Consider the following 19938-nt stretch of genomic DNA (forward strand, 5'->3'; position numbering starts at 1 on the left):
CAAATAATATTTCAAACAAATAAAGTTTCCAATTTACTTTCTTGGATACCACTTTGTTATCATTAATATTAGTAAAGAATTTCTGGTGCCTTTTTTTTTTTAATTCTTCATTTTAGTTTTTTACTTGCCAAACTTGCCTGAGGGATATGACCTGAGAAATTATTTTTTTTTTAAAATCTTTTGACTAGGTTTTTTAAATTAATCTCATAATATTATTTTATTTTATTTTATTTTTATTTTTATTTTTTGGTGAGGGAATGAGGGAATGAGGGAATGAGGGAATGAGGGAATGAGGGAATATCTTCAAAAAATATATTGTAAAACAATCAGTATTCTTAGTTATCATTAACATTGTGTTTGAAATATCTTACATATTAATTTTATGTCAAAAGTTAAGCAATTTTTAAAAAAGACATTTTGTGCTTTAAACCAAGATGATTTCAATCAAGAAAATGAATTCTCATTGATTTCTTCTTTTATAAAGGTATTATACTGGATTTTCGAGATAGTTTTTTTATGATTAAATGCAGAATATTAACATTGTAATATATGTATATTTAAATAGGTACTACTCAGTGATAATGATATTACGAATGATATCAATCAGTTTGATGATGTTAAACAATGTATATCAGAATATTTCAGCCAAATTAAAACTGATAAGACATCAATCAATCAAACATTTATCTCTAACGCACTGAATTCACCACTTTTCAACGATTTCTATTGCATCAGTTACTTACTTTCATTCTGTGAGCAACCTGATGTTCTGGATGTATATCTGTATATCTTTTTCAAGAGCATAGAGATCGAAAATTCAATCAACTCCATTCGACGTTTTTCATTGTTAAACATATCACTCGATATTGAATCTTATTTTTTTAAGAGTATCGAGGATGAACACAACAACAAAAATAGTATTTCAAATCTGTCAATTCAAAACAAGACACTATTATTATGGTATATACTGAATGTCAATGCTAGTTTACTCGAACAAATATATAAAAACGATAAATACATATTCCGGTAAGTTACTTACTTTCTATTGACAACAGTAGTGTTATAAACTAACTTAATATTCATTCAAGTATGTTGGTTAACGACGATGATTCACAATCAAATGAATTTCTTACATTCTTTAATATTTTGATTCATGTTGGATGGCTCAATCCTCAGGAGAAAGTCAAAGAAGAACACCAACACTACTTGAAGAAAAGTAAAAGTCAAACAAAGTGCTCTAATAGATTTGTTTTTATCGAGCAGTTCAAACAAGAAGATACTAGTTGGTTCATTGTTTAAAATGAATTCATACTTTATCAGAGATGTTAATGTCGATTCTATTGTTCAACGATTGGAAACATCAGAGTTTGGAGAGATGATGATTCGTCAATTTCCATTACACGTTGGAATAAGGAATTTGGAATCATTGCTTATTTTCGACATCTACAGAGTAAGAGCCATTGAAATGCCCTCCAATCTTTTTCATCATATTTTGGAATATATCAAATCGAATGATGTGGATATTAGAAGATTATTGTCAGGGAAACTCTACATTAATCACTCTGGCAGTTCATTGTCCAAGATGTTGTTGTATTTTTATCAACGAGTTAAAGAACCAGCTATATTTAGAGTATTGGTTAAATCACTCATTCTCATGGAATCATTAGATCGCGAATTCATTCAAAGTGTTCTTACACCGTTCAAACTAGAGTTTCTTCAATTTTCGAATAGCTATGTCCGAGAATTTGTATATCTTTTTCCCTATCGAATGAAATTCCTCAGAATGGTTTCAGGATTCTTTACAGACCATAAACATTTGCAGACGATCTTTCAAACCAGATTTTGTCGTACTTTCAAATTTTGTAAATCTGCTCTCTCTTTGCCATGTACAACTACAACCAGCTTGATATTGGACAACAATATCAAAATTGTGCATGCTAAGGAAATTGGTTCGATGAAATTTCTCATAGAAATCGAGAGTATTGACAATATCGTTATATTTTTAGAGTTGTTGTATTCTAAATTCGCCATAGATTTTGTTATTTGCGATCCATTCGCTTCATTTGGCTTCAAATTGTTTGATAGGATACACAATCACGATCCAACTTTAATCAACAAAATATTCAAAAAGATAAATCACCAAATAGTTTTCAACATCATAGTATATCAAAGATCTTTTTCATATATCAATCGATTCTTTCCAGATAATCAGAAATCACCAGTTCAACAATGTTATTTAGATTGCAATACCACCAAACCCACACCAACTTTAAATTATATGGTTCTAAAGCATATCATTTCAATGTTACTCTTTGATAAATACTTGGATACGAAATCTAAGGTTCAGCTTTCAATGGTTTCCAAAATTTTCTTCAACTGTTGTTCTTCTCTCTTTACCAATATTCCAAACGTGACCATCCGAATTTCAAGCAGACTCGAATATATTGGTTCACAGTTTTGCTTATTCAAGAAACCACCTCCTCACTTGGATGACACTGAACTTAAATATATTCCCTATGCTTTCAAAACGGAATGTCTTGACAATCTAGAATCATATAGACATTTTGGATTTGGATGTTCTATTCCTGAAACATCGATCTTTATGAATTTGAAATTCCTTAAATTCAAAAGATCGGTACACGGAACAAATACTCATTTTCAAAGAATGTTGGATGCCACTAACAAAGATCAATTGGTTTCGGTGGAATTTATTTCAAATGTAAGCACAATGTTGGTGAGTGAAGAAATGTCATCTCTTTTGGAGCTCAGAAAATCCAGTCCCAATGTCAACATCTCAGCATCTGTTTCAACAACTTCTATCGCCATAGACAATCCTGATCAACACTCTCTGATCACATCTTGTTTTTTTAATTCAGAACCCCCCAAGAACATAATTCTTTCCAATCTTAGAAAGATAGAAGTCAGTGAATACTTTACATTAACTAGATGTAATAATTTTGACTGTATGACACATATCTTTCAGACTTCGCCGAAACTAAGATCGATCAAACTCGATCAAACTCTAAATCTCGAGTTCTTCATTGGATTCATTAATCTGAATCCAAACATATGGAAATTGACTATCCAATATCGTATTATTGTGAGTGATGATAACAAGATTGAACCCATTTCATTAATAACCCAGTTAAATCAAGTTTTCGATATATTAAATCAAGAAAAAGGACAACAAATTAAAATAGTAAAATTAATTTACAATGGATTCAATGGAAATGATATCTATATTCCAATGTTAAATCAATCACTTTTATCAGACAACTTGGTTAATATTGGAAAGTTTCGACCTATGAATGATAAACTTTATAAATTCAAAAGAATAACAGATTAATAATAATAAAATTATTAAAAAATTTTATTTTAATTAATATTAATTTGGACATACAAAATTCATCATCTTTATAAATATTTTACAAATGAAATAAATTTTTAAAAAAAATGAGTTAAAAAAAAAATCTAAAAACTGATTAGTTTCTCCTTTTATTTTTTTTTTGAAATCTCCACAAATGAAAGATAATAATAATAAAAATAATATATTTATAAATCTATCATATCCTTTACTATCAAAGATATTAGGAAGTTTGACAAATCATTTGGATCAGCTTTGTTTTAGTTTAGTATGTAAGAGATGGTATGATAATAGAGATCAATACTTTACATTTCAACCAGTGTTTGTAAATCGTCAGATTCATCAAGAAATAGGAAATGACGATCAAATAAGAGACTATTTCACGTCAAAGTGTTATTTAAACTCTTATAAACATCTATATAGAAAATCAATTGATTTCTCAAAGAAATCTTTATATCAATTAGAAGTTTATAATGATGGTATGTGAAAAATGATAATAATCATCTTCAATGATAACTATTTTATTAATTAAACCAATTATATTGTAATAATAATAATAGTTAATAAGAGTTTAGATGATGTAGATATAACAGAGGTAGTTGGATCATTGATCTTTAAAAGAGTAGCCAATAAGATTGTCGATCAGTCTTTTACAACTAGATTGATGAAATCGAATGTAGAATCAATTGAATTCATTGGATGCAGAGATATAGAGTTTCAAATCGATCGAATGCCCGAATCAATTAAACTACTACGATTGTGTGGTCAAGATTTGAAGATACTACCGGAATCGTTGGAATCACTTATGATTAGTGCATCCGATCATCTAAAGATAGACTTGACAAGTTACAAGTCACTCACGTTTTTGGGTGTTGAAGACCCACGAATGAAAACAACTCAGCCTATTAAACTACCACCAAATCTACGTAGCTTGGAATGCCATTCTCGAGAGGTACAGTTTGACTTTGGTGCTAGCAGTGATGATGTAGTAGCTACTACATCATTGCCAGAGAGTCTCTACAAGATAAAGATAAGACCAAATATGATAAGACAGTTTAAACATTCAAATGTTACCAAGATTGTATTGTTTATCAACGCCAATGACGTAGAGATAAGTAGAAGTAACCAACAACCACTCTTTAGTTGCGACGATTTCCCAGAGGAACTGGAACGATTAAGTTTATATGTAAATGATATATCAATAACTAAAGAGATGTTACCGAGACACATCAAACAACTAAAGATATTCGGTGAGAATACGATCGAGTTGGATGCATTCACCTTGATGGATAGAGTGGAACGTATTTACATGTTGGACATTCACAATGAAAAGACATTACCAACACTACCTGCGACTCTCAAAAAGTTTGTTATTCCCTCAAACTTTGACAGTGGTGTCATTGGACAAGATGTAAAACTACCACTTGGACTGGAGTATCTCGATCTAGGAACGTCGTATGACCAACCATTGATTGCAGGCTCGATACCAGATACCGTAAACCATTTCAGATTCAGCCAGGTTTACAATCAAAAGCTGTTGGTTGGATCATTGCCCAGCTCATTAGAGACACTCAATTTCTTTATGTACAGTCGAAAGATTTCAGAAGGAACCATTCCAAGGTCAGTTAGATCGGTTTGCACAACAAAGTCATTCTACAGAAAGAACTCAATACAATCATTGCCTGATAGCGTCACTTCAATTGAGATTGCATTGGATTTGGATAACTATGATATTAGAAGAATCGACTCTACTCATTATCTAGTGATTGGAACAGATTCCGAAGGTCTTTGTCAATATGGAATCCTGGATCACACATCACTCGATAAACTTGTTCGTTGCTCAAAAGAAGAGGATGTTCAAGCAAGAGTATTAAGAGAGTTGTCGTTGAATAGATAAATAATTAGCAGTGCGCTATTTGTTGTTTAACATTTAACCCTCGAAGGAGCAAAATTTTTAGTTTTATATATAAAAAAAAAGTAAAAAACACTGTTTTTGATATTTGACTTGAATAAAATAGACTTCATATTTGAAATCTACATGAGATTTGGAATAAAATGATATTAAATAGAAAAAGTTATTATTTTCTCTTACGGTTTATCATTTTTGTGTAATTGTCAAATTTCAGCCAGAACCAGGCTTATTACAGCTATAGGTTCTATTTGCTCCTAATTGTTTTACAAACTCTAATTTGAAATCATATAGGTAGTATAGACCTTATTGTGTTGAATTGAGTTGGAATGAGTTGGAATGGTTGATTTTTTGTTTGCGTGGAGGTGAAGTTTCCAAGCATTGATAATGGAGCATTCAAATAGATACCAGAAAATAGAGAGATATCAACGACGGGAATGATGTAAGAAGCCAAATTCTTTTACTAATTTATCATTATTATCTACAAAACCCATATTCAATCTGTATTGGACCATAACTTTGGGTAGTTTGATTGATTCGATTGTGGAGGACTGTCTGTGAGAGGCTTTTATCTTCTGGGACCGAGTGGATAGGTAATTTGATTCTTGGATTGAATCGTACTTGGATGATAAAAATATAACATCTTTAGTATCTCATATGCGCAAAAGGAATATATTGGTATTATTTTGATCCTCTTGATTTTGAATGATTGTAGTGAGAGATCTGGTCATACTTTTTCTGTAATTTGTCTTTTACAAGTGTGTATGGAATCGACACTCTATTTATATTCATAGTACCAGTCAAGTATACTTGATATTTGAAATAATTTTGGTAATTTTCACTTTTTTTTGAACATTATAATACCCAAAAAACTACAGAAAACTAATACTAATTTTTAAAAATAAAAAGTGAAAAAGCCTCAATAAAAATTAAAATATCTTTTTTAATAATAATATTATTGACTTTTCTATTATTTATTTGTTTGTTTTTTACTTCTATAAGGAACATTATTTATTAAATGTATCATAATGTGAACTGTCAATCATTTGTTTATTTTTTTTATAAGATAGGTGATAATTTATATTCCTCACTAATCATAATTCTCTCTTCATAGTTATAGTTGTACAGATAGAAGGAATCCATACACACAAATATCTTCAAGAGCTGGTACACACTGAACCAAATAACGAGTCTCCTACACTCTTGTCATGGCAAATACAGGCGTATTTGGAGGCCATGATACTTCTACTCATTTGAAGAGATCAAATCAAGGCAGTGATGGCACTGTTCAAAAGAAACAAAGAGGTGATCATCAAGCAATACCGATGACTCAGCAACTGTACTCTTCCTCCTCCTCCTCTTCCTATTCAAATCAAGAGCATGCACACACTGAACCATATATCGACTCTCTTGCGATCTCCTCACCAACAAATCAGTCTCTACCCTACTATCCAGAGTCAGAATCTGATCCCATTCTAGAACAGGAAGTGCTTGATGCAGTCAACAGGATCAGAGGTTGGTCCAACAAAATAGATTATTTGAGACAAGTATGACTTCAATTGTATTGCAGAGGAAATATATCACTAACATCCTCATCTATATCCAGGTAGGATATGTTCCCGATGGAGGAGTTGAACTTGGACCCATCAATCATAATACTTTTATAGCAAGAAGACAAAAGGATGGAGTGAGATCTGAGTTCAAGTCGAGGATATGGTTTAGAGATGGAAGGGCATGGATCTATGAAGTACCCTCAATGGCGCATTCATGCACTGTCAATGCGATCACGGATATCATTCGGTATCAAACATTCCCAAACCAACATTTGTTGCACACCGGAGGAGCTGCGACATTGATCCTCCAACCAGGACATTCAAATGCTGAGCCAGACCAATCTTTGCGACCTCTTCGACCCAAAGTCCCCAACAATCATTCGGCAGATGGTCATGGAAATCCTTACCCAACATTGGTCATCGAAGCAGCCAAGTCTCAATCACTTCCAGTGTTACATCAAAAGTGCCTCGACTATTTCATGGATCGTGTTGCTGCTGTGCTTCCTGCTCCTGGTGTCCCTGCGGTGGCTGCAATACCAAGCACAATCAGGATCGTTATTGGTGTCAAGATCTATCCCAGAAACAATGGAGACTTTGCGATGCTTGTTTCGTACTATCAGAATGGTGCAGCAGCAAATCCTGTCAGGATCATCTCTTGTGGGACGACACATTTGGATGTCACCAATACAATCCAAAGACACTTGCCTCCCATATCTCCACCTGGATATGCTGCTCCTCAAGGCTATGAAGGTGTCATGCCTCCAGTTGGGCCTCCTCCACCTGTAGCCAATCCAGCCAATCCCCTCAACCTTCAAAATCCTTGTAATGCACTTGGTCTTCCACTTTACCAACTCCAGATACCAACTGTTGAACTGTTCAATGGAGCACCACCTTTGCCACCAGGTGTCATTATTCCTCCATTCTACGCTGTAGACCTGCATTCCATCCAACAAATTGCCAACGAAAATCTCCCGTGATGAAGCATCCAACTCTCGCAGAGCACTTTGATCCTCTAGTCTCCAACAACAATCCAATAAAGACAATGTATATATTCCTCATCCAAACCATCCCTCCAATTCTATCTCTCATCTCAATACAATCACTCTCCATTCTCACCTCCAATTGTGATTGATCACAATGATTCAATGATTGTTTATTATCAGACTTAAAGGTGAGATGATTCAAATTCTTTTATTGATTAGTGTTGGAATAGTACGACAGGTGAGAGTTCAATAACAGAATTAGTTCTATTGCTTTTTTGTTTTTAAAAAAAATAATCGAAATATTAATATATAACTATAAATCAGATAAAGAAACATAGTTTAGCTTTGTTTCATTTTTATTTTTGTTTTCGTTTTAGTTTTTGTTTTAGTTTTTGTTAATTAAAATAAATATTATAATTAGAGAAAATAAAATAATAATCTATATACTTTCTTTTTTTTTAAAAGTTTGTTCAATTAGTTTTAGTATAATATTTTATAGAAATAGAATAGAATACACTTGTAACAAACAAAGAAAGGGATAGATAACATCATTATTATTATTGTTGATCTTTAGTGATTTAGAATATAATATAATATTATTTATATATATTTATTCAGGTAAGGTATGTATAACAACAGCAACAACAATAGTCAATCAACAATGAATACAGCACAACAACCACAACAACAACAAGTATCGTCTGGGTCACCTACCAACATAATGGATCCGAATGCAATGGCAGCCTACTGGGCAAATCTACACCAACAACAAATGCAACAACAGATGACCATTCAGCAACAACAACAACAACAACAACAAACGCAGCAACAACAACAGATGAACATTCCACAACAACAACAAACGCAACAACAAATACAACAACTACAAATGAATAATATACAGCAACAACAAATGGATCCGAATTACTTTTATCAATATTACTATATGCAGAATACACCTTATTACCAACATTTTTATAATCAATCGAATAATACAAATGTTACTTTACCTACAACAACCACGACAACTACAACAACAGGACAACAACAACTACAACTACAACAACCAATGTTTAACAATAACTTTGATAATCAACAACAAATTATGCAACAAATGAATAGTTTACATCTGCTGCAGCAACAACAACAACAACAGCAACCACAACAACCACTATCACAGCAACAACAACCAATAAAAATTTCAATGGTACCGAATAAAACGAATACGATCGTTCCTCCACCGGTATTCAAACCCAAGTCGAAAAATACCGATAGCGTAGCAGTAGGTGGCACCAACTCGAGCTCGGCAACACCAAATACAGCGGTGGGAGAGTACAGCAAGCACAACAGGGCTAGCCAGACAGTTGAGATCACTGCAAACTTTCGCTTGCGGGGTTGAAGTTATAAAATAACTTTTGGACTAGAAGGGTATCGATCCCTTTACCTCTCGCATGCTAAGCGAGCGCTCTACCATCTGAGCTACAAGCCCTTTGATGAAGGCTGTTGTGCCGATGGTGCGGTATGGTTACCCAATCTCCACCGAACCAGAAAGATACCTTGGCATCCACTTCAGTGACAACGGCTTAGTGTCAAAAACAGATCAGCTGCTCAATTCTATCAGATTCCTTCTATTCACATGGAAAAACAAAATCAGAACGCTAAGAAGCAAGGTCACCGTTCTCAAATCCTACATCTTATCGAAACTCAACTTCCACCTTTACATAGACGGATTCACGCCACAAAACAACACCACGCTCCAATCACTCACAAACTGGTTCATCTTCTCGACAAACAGCAATCTAGACACAGATACCAAATACAAAAACCGAATGCGAATCGAAAGAGCTTCTCTCAGCTGGGAAGAAGGAGGCATTGGCCTCTGGAACATGCCGGTAAGAGAACTCGCTCAAAAAGCATGGATCTCTAACCACTTCCTCTCAATCAAAGACAATTCCAACCACGACATGCTCAACTTCTGGCGAAACTACCTCACTGGGCACATGTCACCATCTCCCTTGTTCACCAAATGCCAAAACGCTTGGAAAAAGCTTGCCAACGAGCATGGCCACAACCCCCCACCTCAACCAACCAATCACAGTAACACCCAACACAATAATCCCACTCAAAACCATATACAGAACATTCATAAGAATGAACTCTGACAAAAAACCAACCCCAACCACAAAAGGACAGGAAATCCTCATCAGCAAAGGATTCTCCCTCCCGGACACCTTCACCACCATAGCCAAGATCAAAGACCAAAAAGGGCGAGACACTCTTTTCAAACTCTTCGCTAGATGTCACTGCTTACCATTCGTATTCACAGGTCTCCCACCGATCAAGATCACCGAGCACCACCTCTTCAAATGCAAAATACTCAACACCTACAAACCCATCATAAAACGGATCATACACATATTTACCGGGGAAACTCTCGACTGGGAGTTCGACATCCTCAAGATGACAAGCAAAAACGAGCTACATCAAAACGTAATTGCTATCGTACTGCACCAGGTTTGGTTTCTTCACTGCAAACTCGCGCACAACTCCCTCATCACACCCACCACCTTCTATCACGCAACAACCAACAACATTAACAAACTAGCTAAACTAGAATACCACAAACTAATCAGAAAATCAAAACAAGACTTCGGTCGAAACAACTCAAACATTCAAACATATCAATCAAAATGGCTGAAGAAGCTAGACGACTTCAAACTCATCTGGAACCACCAAACCTGGAACTTCCCAACGCCATCACACCTCATCAGCAAATAAACAAATAAAAATAAAATCCATTTGAGTATTCTTCAAGATATGAGAATACTTTAAAAAAAAAAAAAAAAAAAAAAAAAAGGTATGGCATAAGGTATCTGGTCAATCCTTATGCCGATAAGCATACATACGTCAGTGGTATATACCTCCTTTCATTACAGCTGTTTCCAATTTTTAAAGTTTAGAGTTTTCCATTAAAGTTTTAATACATCAAGAAATACTTCCCATATTCAACCATGAACTGATCATGTTCAATCTTAGAATGGTAGTACTCACTATATGTGACAAATTCATAGAAATGGCCACCTTCTGGTACAACAAACTCATCAACATAAACAACTAAGAGTGGGCACTCATATACCAACAGAATATCAAACAAATCATCGACAACTTCAACAAAGACTGGTATACGCAACAGTAAACTTATCACCACTAATTTACCTGATTACCTAGAACATCACATTACAGCTTAAAACTTACAGCTCTTTCTATTACCTTTATTTTTATTATTATCAATTTAAATGACAGCACCAGGCAGTGGTACTGCTACACGTAATCGAACAGCTTTCTGCCACCCCTACTCTCTCCGATTGTTTTGGTCATCCAATAAGAGATCGAACGTAGTGGTAAAACATAGAACAGATACCATATTCCCGCCTTTAAATCTCATCTTATATATTGTACAAAAAGAGATTGTAATGTCGATGGAAGCCATTCGAACTCCTTGCTAAGTCGAAACTTTTCGAGTGTCTCTGGTAATCCTTTGAAATCGATCTTTTATAGTGATGGCTCTGGAGTACTCTCTATGACCAATGACCTCAGAGTAGACGGTAGCAAAGAAGCTTCCAGTGGACGATTCAACAACTCTATCGATATGTAGTATTTTTACTACTTTTATATGCTTTATATTGGTTGGAAGTCTATTGAATTCGAATAAAAATTGATCACCAATGTGAAGTGTATTGACATTGGAGTTGGTCAATGAATTTAGAAATTCATTGGTTAAAGCTCTATTCCAATATCTCAATCTTGTAAATATTGAATGAGTTAGTTACTATTTTTTTTTATCAGATTTTTATAAAATAATAGTAAAAATAACTACACATAAACTACACAAAGCAATTTCTGATCAGTAAATATCGATTTAATAAATAAGATTATGAATGTAATATATTCTAATGAAAAAAAATAAGTTAGTTGTTTGGTGATTCATCAAAGCCCCACATTGCAAAAACCACACATGAAACCAAAACAATCAATAAATTAATTCTTGGAAGGTGATTTGTTTATTTTTAATTTATAAAGAGATAATTTGATCAAAGCTTTATAAAAATAAAATAAAAAAATAGTTATGTCTATTGTGGAGAAAACAAAACATTGGTTAGCATCGATACCTCTATCAACTAGATTCTACTTTCTGCTGTGTATGTTGGTGTTTGCTTTGACATCGACTGGCCGTATCTATCTCAATACACTATGTAGCTCACCAACCAATATATTAGATCTAAACTTTAGTAAATGTATGTCTATTCTTAAAGTTTCAAAGGCGATTGCGCGTTTGTCGGAAGTTAACTGACCAATCTAATGAATGATCATTGTAGTTTATACTTTAGTGGCGAGTGCTTTCACTCACTCTGGTATACTTCATATACTATTTAATATGTCTAGTTTTATTCAATTGAAATCACTAGAGAGTACCAAGTTTGGAACGCTTTTACACTTTTACCTGATACTTTTATTCAGTGTACTGGTTTCTCTCATGTCATTTGCCATTGCATTCCTCATATCGTATCCACCACTAAACTACATGAATTCACTCTACACTTGTTCAGTTGGTTTATCGGGTGTCATTTTTGCTCTACTCGAAATACAATGCTATGGAAGTATTCATAGTACAAAGTAAGTCTACTACTACTACTATAAACAAAACGAAATACAACAAATTCTCACAACATATATATTATTATAATAACTTTTAGTTTATTCGCACAAATACAAATACCATTAAAACTATATCCATGGGCAGCATTGTTACTTGCTCAATTCCTAATGCCAAATGTTTCATTCATTGGTCATCTTAGTGGTATCATCATTGGTTTCTTGTGTAAGTATTACTTTGCTTTTTTTTTTAACAATTTATCAATTGTTGTTCTAACTTTTTTTAAAACCGAATCGATTACTTTTAAAGATGCTATTGGATTACTTGATGCTTTGATACCATCAAATGCAACGCTAATAAAGATAGAGCTATCGGATGCTATGAGTCAAATTACATCTATCAGTGGATATATCACCAATTTAAACTATGGATCTACGTCATCTCTATACAACACATCGTCATCAAATTCAACATCTGCCTCTAGTTGGTATAATAGATTCGTATCGAATATCAGTAGCGGTAGAAACGCTACTGGAAGTAGTAATGGTAGTGGAAACAACAACAACAACAACAACAATTTCGCAGGACCAGGTAGAATGCTTGGTCAATCAACAACAACAACAACAACCAGCAATACACCTAAAACACTACCATACTCACCATCAATAGACATGTCAGTCGAAAGGCAAACAAACAATAACCAACAACATATGTTTAACATGATTAATCCAACAATGTCACTATCGTCAACATCATCATCATCATCATCATCCTCTTCACCAACCATAGCAATACTACCTACTAACAATGACAATAACAAATCCAATATTGATAAATAAAATTACTACAACTAAATTCTGTATCTCTATTTTTTGTTTTTTTTTTAGATGTTATTTATTATTATATTATTATTTAATTATTGTAATGGTACTTCTTCAACTGAAACATGTGTTCTAACCTATTTTTATTAAATGATTGTTATAAATATATATAAATATGTAATGTTAGTGTGTTTAGTTTAACCGATTTAATCAATTCAATATATTTATAATTACTCTATGAATCATTCCTCTGATTTGTGGATTATTCTTTTGTACAATAGATTTATAACGCTTATCCAAACCAAGTGCAGCGAGAGTACCTCTAACAGCAGGGTTACCATTGACAGGACTCTTGTGTAATGTAATCTTTACGAGACCAGCTGGCACTGCTGGTAGTTGCTCTACGAATGTATCTGGGAGTGCCTCTACGACATACTCTGGATATTGCTTCAACAAACCATGTGGAATATGTCTGAATGTCTTCTTTCTCAATAACTTTTGAAATGATGCTCCAATTGCTTTACCTGTTGCTACTGACATCTTTTAAATGTATAAATAATGATATAAATTTTTTGATCAATCGAAACTAATCATTAATCAATTACGTGAAATTTTTTTGGGAATGAAAAAAAAAAAATGACAATCAAACAAATTTAAAACAGGTTGCAGACAATGATCATAATATACGCGTGTTGAGAAGGGTATAAATACAATATTTGAATGATAAATCACAAATATATATTTATGTTTGTTTATTGTTATTTTTGAATTAGAATCAATTTTATTTTATTCAATTTTTTTTTATGTTAACTTAGTTGATCATAAAAAAAAAAAAACAAGAATAGAATTAACAATCAATAGTAGTAGTTTAAATTGTTTTTGAATGACATTTATTTAGATAGATCGTGACTTATTAAAAACAAGCAACTTTATTTATTTGTAAAAAGGATGATCAAGACAATTTATTTGTTGGATCTCTTCTTAACGTTGCTGTGGTGCTTCTTGTTGCTGTGAGTGTTGGAGTGGTCAACAACAATTTCTATAAATAATAGTAGGAGTAGTAATCAATATGTTAGTTGTTGTTTGAATGAAAATGATAATATGATACATACGGGTCATGGAAGAGAAGTTACCAAGAGTAGACTTGAGCATCTCATGGACATCTTCGTCGATATGGATCTTCTCAGTCTTGATGGCAGAGGTAGATGGGACGTAGTTGTCACGTCTCTCTCTCTCTTCTTCTTGCAATTTGTAGGAGATACCACGAACTGGACCTCTCTCGATACGTCTCATCAAGTGAGTGACGAAACCAGCGATCTTGTTTCTCAATCTCTTTGATGGAATTTGAGCAACCTCATCACAGGTACGCTTGTTGGTGTCGAAATCATTGGTAAGTCTTGGGTAGTACTTTTCAATGAGGATCTTTGAGGCTCTCTTTACGGTCTTGGTTCTAACACGTCCCTATTATTTGAACTATGTTAGAATTTGAAACACTGACTAATAAATACTACATTCTTCTACTCTTTTTCGCAAAACATAGATTCTTTCATCACATCATCAATCCTATCCTATCAATCTTTTATCCTCTATATTCTATTTCCTTTCATCTTTAATCTGCTAAACTATATGTAATGCTTAAGAGTAGAAGATGTATCATAGATACACACCATTTTGATCTATATATCTGTCAAGCGAAAGGAAGTCAAAATTCTCTAGAGCAATCCTTTATCCAACAGTAGGTGTGTGCGCACTCCCACACCTTGTCGTCAAATTTTCAAATTTTATTAAAAAAAACAAAATTTTCAAAATTAATAGAACTTCCGATTGTTTTTATGCAGAAAAAAATTAGAGGCTCAGCAAGACTTTAATTTTGCGAATCGATTCAGCAGAGAGCTGTTTGTATGAATAATCATAAGAAACACGTTAGTTAATTGATTATGTATAATCAATCTTTTATTCAAATTATAAAGATAAGATAATAAATAGTTTTTTTTATAAATATTACAATACATTAAATTTTATTTAATTTTGTTTATAAAAATAATAATAAGATCTCTTTCTTTTTCTTGAAATAGATTTTAATAAGTTTGATGGTTTGGTTGATTTTGTCGACATCGATTTATATAACATGTTGTTGTAAAAGATTTTTGAATCTTGTTTTTTTTTTTCTCTTTTTTTCTTTTTTTCTTTTTTTTGTTAAAGGTTTTTTTGTTTTGTTTTGTTAAAGATTAGTTATGATTAATTATATAAACTTTAAAGATATATATAGTAGTAATAATTAATTAATTAATTAGTTAGTTAGTTTCAATGGTTGCAGATTCATTGTTGAATTCAGTCATTTTAGTATCCTTGTGGTGAACGGATTCTTCGTCTTTACGTTTTTGTTCTGGTTTGTGAACCTCGAGTGGATAGATCAACACTGTTGCCAATAGGAAGTAGATGGCTGCAATACCAAACACTATACTATAGCAATCACGGTAGTAGGCATCCAAACTTGTGTAGTTGTAATCGGTTTGTCTGATTCTAAAGATTGCGCTGACAACTGGTGGAGCGATGACCGATGGCAAATTGAAGGCGATGTGCCATACACCCATGTCCTTTCCGATGTGTTTCTGTGGGAGTACACGAAGTGCCAGTGCCCAATCTACACATTGATAGAAGCCGTAACCAACACCAAACAGGGCGACCAACACCAACATACCGGCCCACGATGGGTGGTGAGTGATCAAAATGTAGAGTGAGATGGCTACGGACTGAATGAGTGCGGCGACATACACCATCTTCTTGGTATCAAAGTAGTCAGCGAGATAACCACCGGCAATCGATGATGGAATCGAGAAGACAATCATGACACTGTACACCAGCGAGTAGTCCATGGTGTTGGCCCTACCGAGAATGTTGAGAACGAAATAGTAGAGGTATCCAACGATTGTCGATACACCCATACAGTTGAAGAAACGTGCCAACAATACCCAGTAGAAATTGTAGTAGGTCTTGACTGGCAAGTGGAGTGATTTGAAGAATCCCATGACGGTACCCTTGAACTCGAAGCTGTCTTGAGTGTCCTCCCAGAGGAAGACGACGGCGATGATCGAACTGAATGCAAAGATACCACAGATAATACCGTTGACAGTTACAAACTGTGTGTTCTCTGGGTGAGCAGCGTAGTCGTTGAGTGCTCTACCACTAATCAAAACACCGACAAGTGAACCGAGTGACCAGGTGACACCTAACCAACCAGAGGCAATACCAACCTTCTCTGGTGGTACGATATCTGGAATGATACCAGAGAATGCACCAGCTGCCATACCCTGTCCAAAGTTGTATGCAATATTATATCCTATATATGATGCTACAGAGTATGATTGATCTTTGAATGGTGCCATTGCCATCAAGAAAACAATCATAATAATAGAACCAACCTATTCAATAATAATAATAATAATAATCATCAAATGGTTAGTTATGTAAAATATTCTAGTTGTTGTTGTTGATATTGTTGTTGCTGTTGTTTTGGACTTACAAGAATGAATGGACGTCTTCTTCCAAAACGAGTTTTCAATACATCACTTAGGTATCCAACGAGTACCAACATAATAAGATTTAAAAGGGTACCAGCAATTGGGATGATACCAGAGTAAAATTCTTTATCTTTTGCACCTACGAGTGCAAAAATTTGGAATGGCCAAATCGAACCTGTAATCGCACTAGTAATAACACTGTTACCAAAGAACCAACTGTGGTGTTGTGAAAAATACAAAATGGTTAAGATAATGCAATAGCTACTATACAACTATTCTATATTGATATTTACGCAGAGATCTTAAAGTAAAAAAATGAATCTATCCATACTTGTTTCGATAGCCAATAGTTCTTTCCTGCCACAGAGCTTGATTCGGAGCTAACTTCAGAGTGTTTCATTTGTGAATGATCACTAAGTGTAGATTCTGGAGTTTCCATATATCTATAAAATAAATATTAGAAATTGAATTTCCAATGTTTTGTTTATTTATTATTATTATCGATTGTCCAATATTTGTGTTTTGGTTCGAAATGGATTTATATAATGGAAAAATGTATTTGATTGGGAAAACAACAAAAAATTAAATGGAGAATTGAATATTGAGATATTATTATGAGGTATTTTTATTGTTATTATGATTTTAGAATAAAAAAATGTTTATCAATACTATTTTTGATTAAATTTTATATTATTATTTTATAATTATAATCCAAAAAACTTAACACAGTAACAAAATACGATATTGGATGTTTGATTGATTAAGCAACAATAATTGTGTATTTGGATTTGAAATAAAAAAAGAGGAACTAAAATAAGTTACATAAATAACAAAAATAATAATTAAATTATCATTTCATTTTTTTTAATGACCCAAATTTGATTGAAGTGGTAGTAGTTGTTTGTACTGATATCAAATTATTTGGATTGTTAACATATCTGATTGATAGAATAGAAAGGGGTAGTTTCTTTAAAATAAATTGTAAATGGATCATTGAATGGAAGAGACTGGCAATTAGTACAACACTAAACAGTCATATTCTTTGCAGGTGATATGATATCAATATTAGCATAGTGGTTTATAAAGATATATTTATCTAAATTTTTGATGTGGTTGGCGTTCAATAGATAAGGTACTATATACAAAACATACATTCAACATCCTAAAAACAAATCCAATATTGATTTTGCAGGAACAAAAAACACTCAATTGAATATTGTGATGATGCTCTTTGACAACAGCATCAGTTATGAATCCGATTAAACAACACTATTTTCAAAAATATATTAAACAAACATATATTTATTATCACACCCCACTTTAAACACTGATCATGATACTTATTTTTGTTTTTTAGGTGGTGCTAGTGGTTTGTGCGATTTATGTTTTATTGTTTTTGAAATGGTGTGATCAATCAAATGTTTGTTGTAGGAATTGGTGATAAAAAAAAAAAAAAAAACAAAATAAAGTGATGATATGAGTGTAAAGTTATTTATAATATGGAAATTGTTGGTAATGGATATCTAGATTTAGACACTGAAAGGATAAAAAATTGTTTTATATAAATATTATTGATTGAGTAATAGAATGGTAGGGTAAAATACAAAAATAATTGGTATTCCGAAACAAAAAAAGAGAGGAGATGATATTTGAAGTGGTTTCGTATAAATTTGAAATCTACTTTAATTCTAAAAACAACAAAATCATTAAAATATAACAATAAAATTAGCTTTAAAAAATTTCATATCGCAAGTTGTAACTCACTACTAAAAACCTTTTGAAAAGGTATTGTTAGTGACGATTGTATGGAGTGTTTATAATATATAATATGGGTGATGAGGTAGCAATATTAAAAATGGTATTGTTACTATTATTGGATTTTATGCATTTGTTATATAGCATTTTTTTTTCTTTAAAAGATTTAGTCATTGTTGATTGTGGGTTGAATTTGGTGATTATTAATATGATAGATGAGCGTGTTCAATAAATCCATAAAATCCATTTCTAGTTGGCAATGATATCAATCTTTGATTTCCTATGAATATACTTACAGTAAAATAAATAGTACAAGTTTGCAAGATTAAATAGGTATTACAGTCGAGGTATAATATTATATACAGTGGTAGTTCCGGATATGAAAGTTGTGTTTGAATATTGTAAAAAAAAAGATAAAAAAATCAGGTAAATTTAAATTATTATTGATTAATAATTTGTTAAAAATAAATATAAACAGGATTGTTTTAAAAATAAATATTTAAAGGGACTTGTGAATAAATATTGTTTGATTAAAGACACTGTGTGATAAAAAAAACTGAAATATATGGTAAGTAAATCGGTTGATTAATTATTTGCAATGATACAAGAATAGAAAAGAGATAATTATGTGGGTTGGATTTGTTTTGTTGTGAATGTATTGTATTTATGTATGAATGAAGAGCAATTCAGGTGCCTATAAAAGAAATTAAGAGTTGGAGGTCTCTCTCTTGAAAAATAAAATTTAAATAAAATAAATGTTGTTAATAGTTTAAAATTGTTAATATTTTATATAGATTTGAATCACAATACAAGTAGGTTGATAGGTGACATAAATAAAAAGAATACCTCATCTGTCAATTTGTATATCAGTATATTGTGTAACTTTACAACCTAGGCAATACATCTCAACTCAAAACACAATCACCACACGCTAACACTCTAAACATTTAGACACATCAGACAAGCACTATTAGCAATCAAATAGAAAAAGGTAAAGGAAATGAGTCCTCTGCACACACATTCCACATTGTTATGCCAAATCTCAATTATCACATTGAGGTGTTATTGTTAGGAGTTGTTTCCAATTATTGTTTGTTTGGTTGAGTGTTTTACAAAAGCGATCTCAAACTTTGAAGGTGCCTTTGTTTAGTGTCACCTGATCAAATAATAAAGGCTGCAGGTGTTTAAAATCAATTGATACAAACACATTTAATAAATGCACACGCAATACACACACCGCCAGTTTTAAAAATAACCACAGCTTTTTCAAGATTGAAATCATTTTTCATTATTTTATAGGTGAGATTTAAATGTGTGTGTTAATGTCTTTTTGTGTGAATTTTTATTTTTATTATTCACAGAGGTCCAATAAAGCATC

The 19938-nt window shown here is 32.7% G+C and overlaps 8 protein-coding genes and 1 non-coding gene across 9 annotated transcripts; 4 read left to right on the forward strand and 5 right to left on the reverse strand.

Moving 5' to 3' along the window:
• Positions 1 to 382: 382 nt before the first annotated feature.
• PPL_08138 (uncharacterized protein) lies at positions 383 to 5261 on the forward strand (the record flags this gene model as incomplete). The annotated part of the gene is made up of 7 exons (XM_020578963.1): positions 383 to 484; positions 566 to 775; positions 800 to 1026; positions 1321 to 1747; positions 2009 to 2963; positions 3634 to 3843; positions 3925 to 5261. 7 exons carry the CDS (start codon positions 383 to 385, stop codon positions 5259 to 5261), a joined length of 3468 nt encoding a protein of 1155 aa, XP_020430802.1.
• Positions 5262 to 6481: 1220 nt separating this feature from the next.
• Positions 6482 to 8094, forward strand: PPL_08139 (uncharacterized protein; the record flags this gene model as incomplete). Its single annotated transcript, XM_020578964.1, has 3 exons — positions 6482 to 6820; positions 6880 to 7755; positions 8029 to 8094. The coding sequence occupies 3 exons, from the start codon at positions 6482 to 6484 to the stop codon at positions 8092 to 8094; spliced, it is 1281 nt and encodes a 426-aa protein (XP_020430803.1).
• A 340-nt stretch (positions 8095 to 8434) lies between these two features.
• On the forward strand, positions 8435 to 9208 carry PPL_08140 (uncharacterized protein; the record flags this gene model as incomplete). The annotated part of the gene is made up of 1 exon (XM_020578965.1): positions 8435 to 9208. One exon carries the CDS (start codon positions 8435 to 8437, stop codon positions 9206 to 9208), a length of 774 nt encoding a protein of 257 aa, XP_020430804.1.
• Positions 9209 to 9225: 17 nt separating this feature from the next.
• On the reverse strand, positions 9226 to 9298 carry PPL_08141. The gene has a single exon. It is a non-coding gene; the product is annotated as a tRNA-Ala (tRNA).
• PPL_08142 (uncharacterized protein) lies at positions 9264 to 10608 on the reverse strand (the record flags this gene model as incomplete). The annotated part of the gene is made up of 4 exons (XM_020578966.1): positions 9264 to 9391; positions 9623 to 9714; positions 10121 to 10287; positions 10573 to 10608. The coding sequence occupies 4 exons, from the start codon at positions 10606 to 10608 to the stop codon at positions 9264 to 9266; spliced, it is 423 nt and encodes a 140-aa protein (XP_020430805.1).
• A 274-nt stretch (positions 10609 to 10882) lies between these two features.
• PPL_08143 (methionyl-tRNA synthetase beta subunit) lies at positions 10883 to 13302 on the forward strand (the record flags this gene model as incomplete). Its single annotated transcript, XM_020578967.1, has 8 exons — positions 10883 to 10896; positions 11368 to 11463; positions 11593 to 11615; positions 11934 to 12104; positions 12198 to 12285; positions 12328 to 12483; positions 12564 to 12688; positions 12773 to 13302. The coding sequence occupies 8 exons, from the start codon at positions 10883 to 10885 to the stop codon at positions 13300 to 13302; spliced, it is 1203 nt and encodes a 400-aa protein (XP_020430806.1).
• Positions 13303 to 13379: 77 nt separating this feature from the next.
• PPL_08144 (uL30 family ribosomal protein) lies at positions 13380 to 13824 on the reverse strand (the record flags this gene model as incomplete). The annotated part of the gene is made up of 2 exons (XM_020578968.1): positions 13380 to 13421; positions 13519 to 13824. 2 exons carry the CDS (start codon positions 13822 to 13824, stop codon positions 13380 to 13382), a joined length of 348 nt encoding a protein of 115 aa, XP_020430807.1.
• A 350-nt stretch (positions 13825 to 14174) lies between these two features.
• On the reverse strand, positions 14175 to 14954 carry rps17 (40S ribosomal protein S17; the record flags this gene model as incomplete). Its single annotated transcript, XM_020578969.1, has 3 exons — positions 14175 to 14193; positions 14393 to 14745; positions 14952 to 14954. 3 exons carry the CDS (start codon positions 14952 to 14954, stop codon positions 14175 to 14177), a joined length of 375 nt encoding a protein of 124 aa, XP_020430808.1.
• A 624-nt stretch (positions 14955 to 15578) lies between these two features.
• On the reverse strand, positions 15579 to 17244 carry PPL_08146 (MFS transporter; the record flags this gene model as incomplete). The annotated part of the gene is made up of 3 exons (XM_020578970.1): positions 15579 to 16706; positions 16808 to 17077; positions 17137 to 17244. 3 exons carry the CDS (start codon positions 17242 to 17244, stop codon positions 15579 to 15581), a joined length of 1506 nt encoding a protein of 501 aa, XP_020430809.1.
• Positions 17245 to 19938: the final 2694 nt, after the last annotated feature.

Source organism: Heterostelium album, assembly GCF_000004825.1.
Source record: "Heterostelium album PN500 unplaced genomic scaffold PPL_scaffold8, whole genome shotgun sequence".
In the NCBI taxonomy this organism is placed as follows: domain Eukaryota; phylum Evosea; class Eumycetozoa; order Acytosteliales; family Acytosteliaceae; genus Heterostelium; species Heterostelium album.